The sequence below is a fragment of the Lonchura striata genome, chromosome 4A, assembly GCF_050655825.1.
Source record: "Lonchura striata isolate lonStrDom1 chromosome 4A, ASM5065582v1, whole genome shotgun sequence".
Taxonomy (NCBI): Eukaryota; Metazoa; Chordata; class Aves; order Passeriformes; family Estrildidae; genus Lonchura; species Lonchura striata.
This window is the reverse complement of record NC_140742.1, coordinates 14,401,633-14,413,880: the sequence shown is the minus strand read 5'-3', so window position 1 is coordinate 14,413,880 and position 12,248 is coordinate 14,401,633. Positions and strand designations below refer to the sequence as shown.

Here is a 12,248-nt window from a genome sequence, read left to right as displayed (position 1 = left end):
TATTTATGGAATTATTACTTGGGGAATGGAAATTCAGTATAACTCAGTATCTTCCTGTTACCAGTGACTGGTGTTTTAAAAACAACAGACTGAAATGTACTGCTTTCAGACAATGAATTAGTTAACACAAGTATTGCTAGTGAATACAAATAAAATTAGCAGTAAAACAAATATATTTGCAATAAACTCCCTACTTAATGAAAAACAAGAGCAGAGTAACTTTGCTCCATTACAGGGAGAAAGTAAATAGTATTGTTAAGAAAGCATTTCTATTTTACATGAGATCTACCCCAAGTGTATGCATAAACCAGAAAATTTATATAGTTTTGAACCCATAGTACAGCTCTGGGATGCCCACAGCTGCACTGACATCAAACAGACACAGGACTGCACTTGGTCTGTGCTCTCCCTACAGTCGTTTGAAAATAGTAACAACTTTACCAGAGAAATCAACAGAGTATAAAGCAAGATTATATTACATTTCAAGTCAAAGATTACTTATTTTTATTTCAATGATGGATAAATCTTGTACTTTCTGCTTTTTTGTTCACTAGGCTAACAGTGGATTTGACTCCATTGAAGTCTGTTCAGTCAGTCTGGATTTACATTGGTAAATTTTTGAGAAGAGTTTGTCCCTGAGCAACAGTATTCTTATTTTTGTTTTCCAACACAGCATCAATCATAATACATAAGGATGAGTGAATTGAAATTGGAAATAAAGACTAGTAATGACAAAACATATTAACAGAAAACTCTCAAGTTCCTCTGCATTCAGAAAAGCTGTGCACACTTATTATCAAAACATGAATAATTAATACTTGATTCTAGAGTTTTTCTTTAGAAAGAAATTATGTGGAATATTATATTAGGCCTTTCTCAACTAGTGCTGTGGGTTTGTTCCTGATGTTACACTTCAAGTAGAAGTGAAAAAATCTGTATCAAGTCCTGATTTTCCACCCCATATCCCATTCTGATTCACATTCACTGCCATTACAATGCATGTTAAACCCTGCACAACAGGGAATTTTAATCTAAAGGTAATTCTGTTCCTGCTCTTCTCCCTTGCCATGAAGATTTTTACAAGGCTTTGTAAACCATTTTAACTACAATATATAAATTTGGAAGTTAAACTACCTAAAGTTTCTTTGCAACTTTCAGTTATAAAAGTAGCCTAACCAAATTAAATGGTAGATGGATTGGTGTTTTTTGCTTTTTCTAAGGACAAATTACCTTTAATTTCCTCTGAAAAGTTGTTATTGAAAATGACTAATAAGAAGAGAGCAGAATCAAAGCAAATGCCCCTAAGATTATGTAATTGTTCCTCTAAGCATTTCTGGGTTGAAGAACTGAGAATCCAACTGAAAACTAAATTCTGCTTGTGGTAGTAATGGAAAAAAAAATTAATTCTATTAGAGGGATTATTTGCATAAGAGTGTAAAGGAAGATATTGTTGGACAGCAGAAGATGAGAAAAAGTTTCTAAAATAGAACAAATTGTTGAGGTGCCTAGAAAACATTACTCCATTACTGCTTTACAGATTCTCTCTCACCCATATACAAGTAATCCAAAAGAGAATATCACAGTCACTTAACAAAGTCTAGTTTCAGAAATACAATAGTACCAAACAATTTTATTAATATTTCATACAAATTTTGAAGTCAACACTGACTAGTATTTTGATGTTGATGAAGTCAAACAAAATTAATAAACAATAGGTTTCTGTGTTTTACATTGGACAGGATGTTGTAAGTAACTGCCTTAATTATAAACTAACCTAAAATAGTAATGATCAAAACAGGGTAAAGCCAATACATTTTGTTTTCTTTACTTTATTTCAAAATAGAGTGATTATGAGTACATTCTTGTTATATTTCCTTCCTAACTCTTTGGATGCAACCAAAAAAAAAATTCTCACTGTGCTCATTTCATACAATATCAACATACAAATCATGCAAAAGATATTATAGATATTATACCACCATCAAGTTCTGGATGTTTTTTCTTGATTCTGAAACATTTGTTAACATTATTCACAAGGCCATGCCTTTATAATTTATATCATCATTATGGCTTTAAAAAAAAAAAGCATTTAAAAATATATTTATACTAGATTGTTGCATTATTGTCAATCTGGAACACTAAATGCAAAACATAAATCACCTGTTCTTGTGTTCTTGCACCGCGGTATTTGCTTTCTGATAAAATTGCACAATTTTTTTTTCTTTTTCAAGGAAACGAGTACACTTTATTGATTTCATTTAAAAATGGAAACTTCTTTATAATACAATGGAGACAACAAATTATGCCAACACCTTCACTGATTTAGTTTATGTCCATGGGTCTTAACAGCCATTTTACAAGCATGGCCACTCAAACCAATATCAGGAACAGACAGACCTGTTAAGCCACACCTGAGTCACCTTCTCAGAAAGACTGACCAGAGATTTCAATGGACATCACACTAAAACTTCTGTGCAGACACATACACCGTTTCAAAACATGGAGAAAATAAACTGACACTAAGGTTGCCATTCAAAGTAACAATTTCACAGAAAAATAGTGTTTTGCCAGCTTCTGCATTCTTCACTCACACTATTATGCCTATATATTGCACCATACATTGTAAAACACTTAGGGACAATTTCTACAGGAAGGTCCAGATTGTGCAACCTTTACTGATGCTGGTGAACCTACACTCAACTGCATAACCCCAGATGAGTCACTGGGCTCTATGGATTATATACAATGGTTCTGAGCTGGCTTGTTTTGAAGTCAATGACAAAACTCTAGCTAAGGCCCACTCTTGGGCAGGTATCTAATTATTATCTCATGAATAATACATCTGCACATGATTTAGGTTGAGGTGAAATGCTTTACTGGAATTGGGGTCTCAGTGATCAGAAAATTCTGATCCAGTGTAATGGTACAGCATAACGGTTCAGCTCTTTAGATCAGCAAACAGAAGACACCACTCCAAAAACCAAACAAAAACTCAAACAAATTAAGAAAAAAACCAAACCAAACCAAAAATCCAGAAAGAACACCCCCAGAAAACCTCACAACACAAAATGAAACAAAAACCCCTAATTTTTTTTTAGCTTAGGAAGGTATGGCCATTTATCTCTGTTCTTTGGACTCAGGGCAACACAATTCATAAGCATATCAGTTTTACCATCACTTAGAAGTATTTCCTTACTTGCAATTTGTAATATTTTTAGCACATTGCTCTCAGGAGGATCATACAGGACATGCCAGTGACAACGCACTGAGTGTGTCAGACACCTTCTGCTTTGGCAAACCTCAGTGAACTTGGAGCCATCCTCAAAGCCACACAGCTCTGTCAGAGCAGACCAGGGACCTGTCACCCTCAGCCTACTCAAGGAGCCAGCAGAGTCCACCTGGTCAGTGCATCATGGACACTCCTTAATCCACAGGCACTAAATAATCTCACACGTTCTCATTCAAACCTCAGCCATGCCCTGCATCACTGGTTAACCAGGAGCTTTTTACTGCATGTGTATGCAGTATCCATGTCCTCAAAATCCCCATGACATTCTGAATTAAGTTAATTATTGTGCATGGATAGATGCATCTTTTTGAAAGAAACTCAGCCATTAATTTATCTCTCGCAATTTTATTATCTGAAGTCATATATATACTATGCAGTATAGAGAAAAAGAATAAAACAACCCTCTTTCTAAGCCAAAAGAGCATAAACAAATGTCTGAAAGTAGAGAAATGTTTTGTTTGCTTTCTCTTAAATAAAGAGGCAGTGCTTTTTTTTTTCCTTTTGGTCTATTTTGATAAAAATATACTGCAGGCTGTTTGCCAAGTATCATTCCAGAATAAAAATTCCAACTCAGTGTCACACAGCCCTGAAATTAGAGGTTTATATTGGAAATAGCTGACACAGCCTTCTCCACAGTATCATTATAGAGTTTTGCTCTAATTTTTACTGGCTTCAAACTCATGAAAAACGTTCATGTTTATATCCTACTATTTTAATTGACTAATGTATTGATTATAAAAGGTCAGGAGGGGTAAAGGTTCTGAAATCGAAGGAGATAAAGAAGGTCTCATTGAATTAAAGAAATTTTGTTAATCTCATCACATAGATTGGCTATAGGATGTTTTACCAATATATCTCCATTCTCATGTCAGAGTACCATCTATCAGTGATATACAATGGGGATTTTCCATTCTCCTGCCTTTTTCCCTGGCTGTTCAGATTCAGCTTTCACAAAGGCAAGCTTTTACTCTGTAGTTATGAGCTACACAGTCCTCTGAACTGAGACCACTATATCCATTTTGCACTGTGGTTTTGAACAGGATTTGCCATATTGTTCACTGTTCTGATCAGGTTTTGCTGACTAAAAGCAGCCAGAGAGATAAGAACAGAAAACTTCTGCATGTACAATAAAAATATTCCTCTTAGCATGAATTCCTGTAAATGCTTGTGAAAAGTATTCAGATTAAGCTGTAGAGACCTGAAAAGCAAGAAAACTGATGGCAATTAACAGCCTGGGACACAATACTAAAAAACTAATCAATCTATTTTAAAATGCACCATTGGTAACAGATCTGAAATAAGGTAATAGGCTAATCTCACAAGAATAGTACAGAACAATTTTATTATTATTATCATCATCATTATTATTATTATTATATCTGATCACTTAATTCTGGATGATGCTATACATTACATCCCCGGCTGCTGTTTGGTATATTGTTCTGGTTTTATTTATACTGAATGATTAATGCATTGTGATCAGGAAAACAAGTCAGGCATATTAAATACATATTAAGGAGTACACATTTTTTCCTATGTAGTATACAAAGTATTTCATAAATATGAATTATATTACAAAAATAATTTCTGCTACGCTCACACAGTAAGCACTTTGACAATTTTGGACAACCTCTTGGGGTTGCAAGAGTTTCACGTAACTGAGAAGGAACTCTAGTTATAATTGGAGATGAGTCTTAGAACGGATTCTGCATAAGTATCAAATATTTTCTTCAGATGTCACAAATACTGCAGAAGTCAGGTTGAATTGTTTTCTTTCTTTCTTTTTTTTTTTAAATTTTCTGTATAGACATGTATGCTTCAAGTGGTCAGATTTATTTCATAGGTATGTAATGCATGGTATATTTTAAACACAATTTAACATTATAATTCCAGTGGTTTCAAGATGCAGCCCATAAATGTAACCAATTTACACATACTATTGAATGTTCTCTCTTTGCATGCTTGTTACTTTCCAAATAAGCTTTAAACAGTGCCATTAGAACACCACAAATCAAAGGATTACTCCAGTTCCACCAACTTAAATCCACGTGCAGGATGAAGGACCCAGCTGGAGTACAAATATCAGTACCAGGTTTCTTGTGTTTGTTCTAACAAATCACAAGGAGACGATGGTTTGCATTTAAGATACAAAACATATATGCCTCTTGAGGTTAAATTCAGTGTAACGTGTATAAAGCATCCCTTTGGCAATAGAGTTTGCAGTATCCCTACAGGATTCCACAGGGCATGAGCTTTATGGAGTAAAATCTATTAAGGAAATTCTCCTCTACTTGACAAATCATACACAGCTACAGTTAATCAGACACCCTTGGATACACCTGCCTCTATGCCTATCAATATAATATAGTATTTGGAAGTTAAAAGTCAACAAAAGGCACTTTCATCATTAAATAAATGTCCTCTGTAGGCAATAAGATTGTATGACCTATATTTTATTCAAAGCTGTTTGTTCTTCAAGGACTTGTAGGTAGTCAGGTGAACCTTGAAGTTTAGCTTTTAGTTCAAAATATTCACTTTTTCTTTGTTCTACTACAATTTTACTATGATTACCACCTATTAGAGACTTCTTGGCTTTTTTGTCTTGCAGTTTCTCTGGGTAACGTATTTCAAAACCACTGACCCCTATGCTGTTGTATTCCTTTTTACTTTCAAGAAAATTTTGAATAAATACATTGGAATCCCTTCCAGGGAATAACTCATCCAGTTCATCGATTGTGCTAAGTCTTTTTCTGGAATCCACATGCAATAAATCTTTCTCCTTGTCATTCATATTTCTCAGAATGACTTTTTGCCCGGGTGGGTCAGCAAACGTGAAGCCCGTTTCAGACTCTTTCAAGCCACAGGTATGACTTTTGCTCATCTGCTCAATGGTTTGAGGAATGAAGGCCTCTGCACCCAGTCCATCTTTTTTGTTTGACTTGTGATCGTGTTTTCTTAGCTGCAGTTGCATAGAACTGCACTCTTGGTTTCCAATCCCTTCGTGCTTTATGGTCGGTTTTTTGTTGCGCCGAAGCACAAAAACAAGGAGACAAAAAGCGACAAACACTGTTAAAATCAGCACAACCAATATGCTCAGGATTAGGATGGACAATGGAACTGGGCCGCCAGGAGGACTCCGGACTGGTCCTGGTGGTGTTGTAAAAATAACAGCAGGCATGGGACTAGTGAATAGAGCAGATGGCTTGTTTAAAAGTTTAGGACAGAGAATCTCATTTTTCAGAGACTTAAGTTCTATGTTAGCAAACTGCACAGGTGTCTCACATTTCAATTCCTTCACCACAATACCGTCATTTAGCTTTTCAAGCCACAGTTTCAAAGCAACTAAATCACAAGTGCAGTCCCATGGATTACCTTCCAAATCTATTTGTGTCAGAGATTTTAGCTGATCAAGAACACCACTTACAGGTAAATACATGAAGTGATTGTTCCTCAGATTCAGTCTAGCAAGTGGTGCACCAGCAAAAATGTAAGCTGGCAAACTTCGCAGAAGATTGTTGTTCAGGTAGAGCAACTGTAAATTTGGCATTAAGTCAAAGGTGCCTGCTAGGATTTCTTTGATGACATTGTATTCCAAATACAGATATTGCAAATTGTGGAGGCCAGCAAACATTTCTGGGCTCAGGCGCTCTATCTGATTGCCATTGAGGTACAATCTTCGTAAATTTGTAAGGTTGCGGAAAACATCTCCTTTGATCACTGAAATCCGATTGCTGCCTAAATGTAGCAAATCCAGCCCCTCAAACTCAGCGAAATCTGTTGTATCCACATCCTTAATATAATTGCCATTTACATGCAGTTTCTTGGCATTTAAAGGTTTTGGTACGAGTTCAGCCATCGATTCTATATTTCTTTCTTGGCAATTTACACTTAATCCCAAATCTGAAGGATGAGTTTTGCAAACACAAGGAACCGGACAAGGAGTTAAAGGAGGCACCCTGGTCTGGTAAGATACGATCTGACTGAGATTGCGACTGGACAGCGCTTTGCCTGCTACTATCCCCGAGATCTTAGAAGGATTTGTAGTTTTTGGTGGCTTTGTGACTAATCTGTGCACTGATGGTTGAGTGGTGTGGCCGTTGGGCGTGCTGTAACCGGGCTCCAGCTGCGAGGGAGGCAGGATGCGCACGTCAAAATCACTCCCTGTCCCCATGGAGCACAGCTCCTGCTTATTGGTTTCTTTCAGCAGCCTTCCATACAAGTCACTGGGTGTCTCACAGATAGCCTCTCCAATGTAGATGTTATAGGGCATGTTCTCCAGCCACGCTTTCAAAGGCAACAAATCACAAGTACAATTCCAGGGGTTGTCTTCCAGCTGCAATTCAACAATTCGCCCAATGTGTTCCAGAACTCCAATGTATGGAAGCTTCTGTATTCGATTCCCCCGTATATCCAGATGGGTTAGAGAAGCAAATCGAAAAATATTATCGGGAAGGAATGAAATCAGATTGTCATTAAGTATCAGGACTTTCAGCTTGTGAAGCTTATTGAAGGCTCCCCGTTCAATAAACTTGATTAAATTGTAGTCAGCTTGGAGATACTCCAAGTTCTCTATGCCAAGGAAAGTGTCAGCCCGGAGAATCTTTAATTCGTTGTTGTTCAAGTGCAACTGTTTTAATGCACTAAGACCCATAAAGGCCCCTCCCTCAATGTTCTGTAACTTATTATTACCCAGTTGCAAGGACACTGCATGTGTAAAATTAAGAAAGGAATTTGGATATAGAATAATTAGCAGGTTGTTTTGAAAGTTGAGGTGGTAAAAATTAGACCATGGTGGTTTAAGCTGATTTGGTCTGTAGACTGCAACCTTCTCACAGTTGACATAGAGTACATTCTCAACTGACACACAGGAGCAAACATTGCAAATTTCCACAGATATATCAGCATCTGCAGTTGTAGAAGAAACTGGAGATGACAGAACCAGAAAGAGCCACAGAATCATCTTCTTATGATCAGCAAGCAACCTTAGGCTCCTGAACAAAGAGAAAGAATCTAAAGAAAGAAGGAAAGAAAAAGAAAGTGTTTTTCAGTTGACATTGTTCCAAAACGTCACTTGGGTTAGAAATTGTATACCACTGAGCTACTGTACTTGCCAAATATTATAGATAAACTACAAAACCTGAATTTAAAATAACATGAAAGACTTTAACAACCAAACAAATGTATGGGAGCTGGGATGATTTCAAACACAGAATGTAAATTTCTTTAGAGAAGCATAAATAACTCTCAGGTCTGTCAAATGTATTTCTCTCTCTTGCACATGCCAAGCATGCATAACTAATAAAGTAAAATAACCAAAGGAGATTCCAATTTTATGCATATTTACTCCCCTCAATTGTGCACTGCTCATATGTTGCTGTGCATTTCAGGGATATTAAACACAAATGCTGATGATATGCATGCCCAAATACCTGGGATGGGATAGCACAATATAGAAAGGATGGAGATGCTGATACAAAAAGCAATGCCAATGCTCAGTATAAGTTTCTAAAGCAGCAACACATACAGATATATCACTATGATAACAATATTCACTCAAGGGCTACATAGGCATACACACACATTGTTTCTGTCACTTCTGATACCTAGTTTAAATAAGTCAGTGGTAAACTGACTGCAGAAATACAACTATTCACAAAACAAGATCAGCTCTGGGTGACCAATGGAAGCACATAGACATGGAAGAAGCATGCACAAGCATACAGCCCCATCCCCAGGAATAACCATACACTGACTTCAAGGGAAAAACAAAGTCACAATTTGCCAGGCTGACAGTATTGAAATCAGAACTATTTTTTTTTTCCTAAAACATTATGTAATTTGCCCTTATTCCTGCATTGATAAGAACCCTTTGTATATAGTCTGGCCAATTGAACTGCCATTTTTTATGCAGAAGAACTCGAGCCACAGCATTTCCTCTGAGTTATAAGGTAGGGTTCCCCCCCCCCCACCACCTTTTTTAAACAAATCAGTCAGTAATCAATACATTGCACACATACACACACACACACACACACACACACACACACACACATACCATCTTCCCATTACCCCCATTTCCCAACTTGTCCCTTTCATTTCCTGCTGTAGGAAGCCACTGAGTTGGCAGGAGAGAGCCAGAATGAAAAGTGGAGAAAGCAGGAGCCAGCTGGAGGGAGGAGAACCGAGAACCGGGCTGGAGGGAGACACAAGGAGAGGATGTGCCGGGGGTCCTGGAAGGGAGGGGAGAGGAGGGATGAGGAAAGACCGCAGGACAGAAGGAAAAGAGGGAGAGGAAAAGCACAGATGAGAGAAGGAAGGATGCGAGGAAGGGATGGCCGAAGGGGTCAAGGAGGCCGCTTATCGGGAGAAGGGGGAAGCGGAGCAGCGGCTGCCGATGCCGGCAGGCTCCGGACCCCGGCCGCGGCGAGCGCGCCCCCAGGGGCGGACCGGTGTCCCCGCGCCCCCGCCGCTCCGTCTCCCTCCCCCTGGCAGGCGCCGTCCTCTCGTGTCCCTGCCTCGCCCACGCTCGAGTCCCCTCTTCTTCCTCAGCCCCGGGCTCCCGGCCGGTGCCGAGCGGGCAGGCTGCGGGCGCTGCGCGGGGCTGGCGGCGGGGCGGTGAGCCCGGCCAGCAGTGCCGGCACTACCGCAATTTTTTGCCGCATCCGGCTCGGCTGGTGCCGGCTCCCCTCTGCCGTGGGCGCCCCGTCGCCCTCTGGCTCCCGGCGGGGGAGGGCGGCAGGGGCGCGCTCGCCGGGCGCGCACATCCCGGCCGGGAGCGGGCGGAGCAGCCCCGCATCTCCTCCGCCGTCCCTTCGCATCAAGGCACGACCGCGCTCCCGCCGCTGAACGCACCAGCCCCCCCCCGCCCCGGTACCTTTGCAAAGTCCGGCCCGCAGCAGAGCCACACACCCCCTTCCCCAGCCCCACTGCGCAGATCCTGCCCCCCCCGTCCCTCCCACACCTTCACGGGGTTCTCCGGGCCGCCCGGCCCCGGTCGCCCCGCTCGCCCGCTCTCCCGGGAAGGATGGGAAAGGGCAGCGCTGCGCCTGGTGCCGCTGGCCAGGGCTCCGGGAGGCGGCCGGCTGCGGGGAGCGGCGAGCGCGATGGCAGAGAGGCTCCGGCAGGGAGCCACTGTCTCCTCGTCGTGTGCACCCCCGCCTCCCCGCACCCCATCCCTCGCCGTCTTTAAAACAGCACCGGTAATTGTTATAGCAATGAAAACAAAACCTTCGGAATAATTAAAAGAAATTAAAACGCCAACGTACGGGCGGCCCCGCCGTGCCCCCACCCCCGCCCGCACTCACACGCCCGGCGGGCGCCCGCCGCCCTCGGTGATGCTCCCGGCAGCTCCGCGGCCAGCCCGGCACCGTCCCTACCTCGGCGCCCGGGGTCGCCGCGGCTCCGCCGGGCTGCGTTCCGCCGCTCTCCCCGCTCGGTCCGGGCTCCGGCGGCTCCGCGCACGCAGCGGGCGGCGGGGGCAGCCGGGCGCCCGCCGGGGCGAGCACCCCCGGCCGCGCGGAGCGAGGGCAAGCCCGGCGCTGCGGAACCCCGCGGGCTCCGCCGCATGCAGCAGCCGCCCGGCTGAGCCCTGCCCCGCGGTCCCCCGCACACATGCGGGGAGAGGATCCCTCTGCACACGGGCGCCCGCTCCCATCGCACTGCTCTCGCCCACCCCCCGCACGCAGCGAGCCCCCTCCCCTCCGCCACACGCACACCCGCACACCGCACACACTCATGCACGCACGCACCGAGCGCCCGGGCGCTGCTCCGGCGGGCAGGGAGACGCCGCTCCGGGGGAGCAATCCCGGCGCATCGCCGCGGCCGGAGCCTGTCCCGCAGCCCGGAGGCGCCGCGCCGCCGGTGCCTTTCCCGGGGAGCCGTCGCGCTGCGCCCCCGCGGAGCCCGGGCGGGGCGTGCGGGGCGGGAGGAGCCCCCCGGGGCCGCGCCGGGAGCCGCGGGGCTGCCATGGGCGGGCGAGGCAGCCACAAGTGCGGCCCGCGGCCGGGACGGGGCCAGCGCGGCCCCCGCGCCCGGGGAGCCGCAGGGCAGCGCGGCTGCGGGAGCCGAACGGGGGAAGGAGGGAGAAGGCGAGAGAGGACTCCCCCCCTCTCTTTTCTGGCGATCTCCCCTCCCGGCTTGAAACAAAAGTAGAGGTGGAAACTGAGTGGGCAGGATGGTAGCTTTTGCTGCATTTAATGTGAATTGCAATTATGGAGAGAAATCGCTGCGAGGAGACATACCCGACCCGTTCTTACGACAACGCAGCTATTAGTGTATCTCATTCTTTGTGGTTAGGTGAAATTCCTTCTCTGCGTAGGTAACAGTTGCAGTCTGATGGAAAAAAATCCTCAAATGTTATGCACTTGTGCTAAACAGATTCTGCTAATTAACAACTCCTATTGACTCTGCCTTTCATAATACACTTTAAAATGGTAATGAATACCCTCAAACAAGGTGACTTCGCATTCCGAAGCAGAAGAGTCAGTTAACCAAATGAAATCTTGCAAGGGGAGTTCAACTGCTTGTCCTTTACCACGAATAGCTAACGTGATCCAGTTAGAAAACTGTTTATGTGCTGTACACATACCGGTTGTGAGTGCTAGTTCTGGGCAATAAATGCCAGGGAATGGAAAACAGCAACTGCTTTCTTCATTTGCTGAAATGAAATAAATAGCTTGCTCCAAAGGCTGACTGCATCTAATTGAAATAATTGCAGAATGTTATTTTGCATTATGCAGTTAGACTGATACCTGAAAACAAATGCAGCTGAGACATCAATCATTTGCATATCACAACAGAACTGAAAGCGATCTGTGATTAATATTCAGCCAATTAAAAACTGAAGTCTTTAAAATGTAAACTCTCTTAATTATTGAGCCATTAACAAAGTACTGTTCACAAAAAAGGGATGTGTGTATATAAAGGGCCCAGTTTAGAAGGATTTGCATATAGTTTAAAC

General features: G+C 43.1%; 1 protein-coding gene across 5 annotated transcripts; it reads right to left on the bottom strand.

The window, feature by feature from the left end:
- Nucleotides 1–1,601: 1,601 nt before the first annotated feature.
- Nucleotides 1,602–11,183, bottom strand: SLITRK4 (SLIT and NTRK like family member 4). Of its 5 annotated transcripts, none has more exons than XM_021547773.3 (2): nucleotides 11,038–11,183; nucleotides 1,602–8,299 (listed from the first exon to the last, which is right to left on the bottom strand). In XM_021547773.3, exon 2 carries the CDS (start codon nucleotides 8,247–8,249, stop codon nucleotides 5,736–5,738), a length of 2,514 nt encoding a protein of 837 aa, XP_021403448.3. In that variant the 5' UTR covers nucleotides 8,250–8,299; nucleotides 11,038–11,183; the 3' UTR covers nucleotides 1,602–5,735. The 5 variants fall into 5 exon arrangements, with proteins under 5 accessions (XP_021403448.3, XP_021403446.3, XP_085427157.1 ...); XM_021547771.3 differs by lacking the exon at nucleotides 11,038–11,183 and adding an exon at nucleotides 10,666–10,805; XM_085571031.1 differs by lacking the exon at nucleotides 11,038–11,183 and adding an exon at nucleotides 10,251–10,269.
- Nucleotides 11,184–12,248: the final 1,065 nt, after the last annotated feature.

Excerpts from the sequence above, each read along its gene's own strand:
- SLITRK4 (XM_021547773.3), bottom strand. The coding sequence starts at position 8,249 with ATGATTCTGTGGCTCTTTCTGGTTCTGTCATCTCCAGTTTCTTCTACA.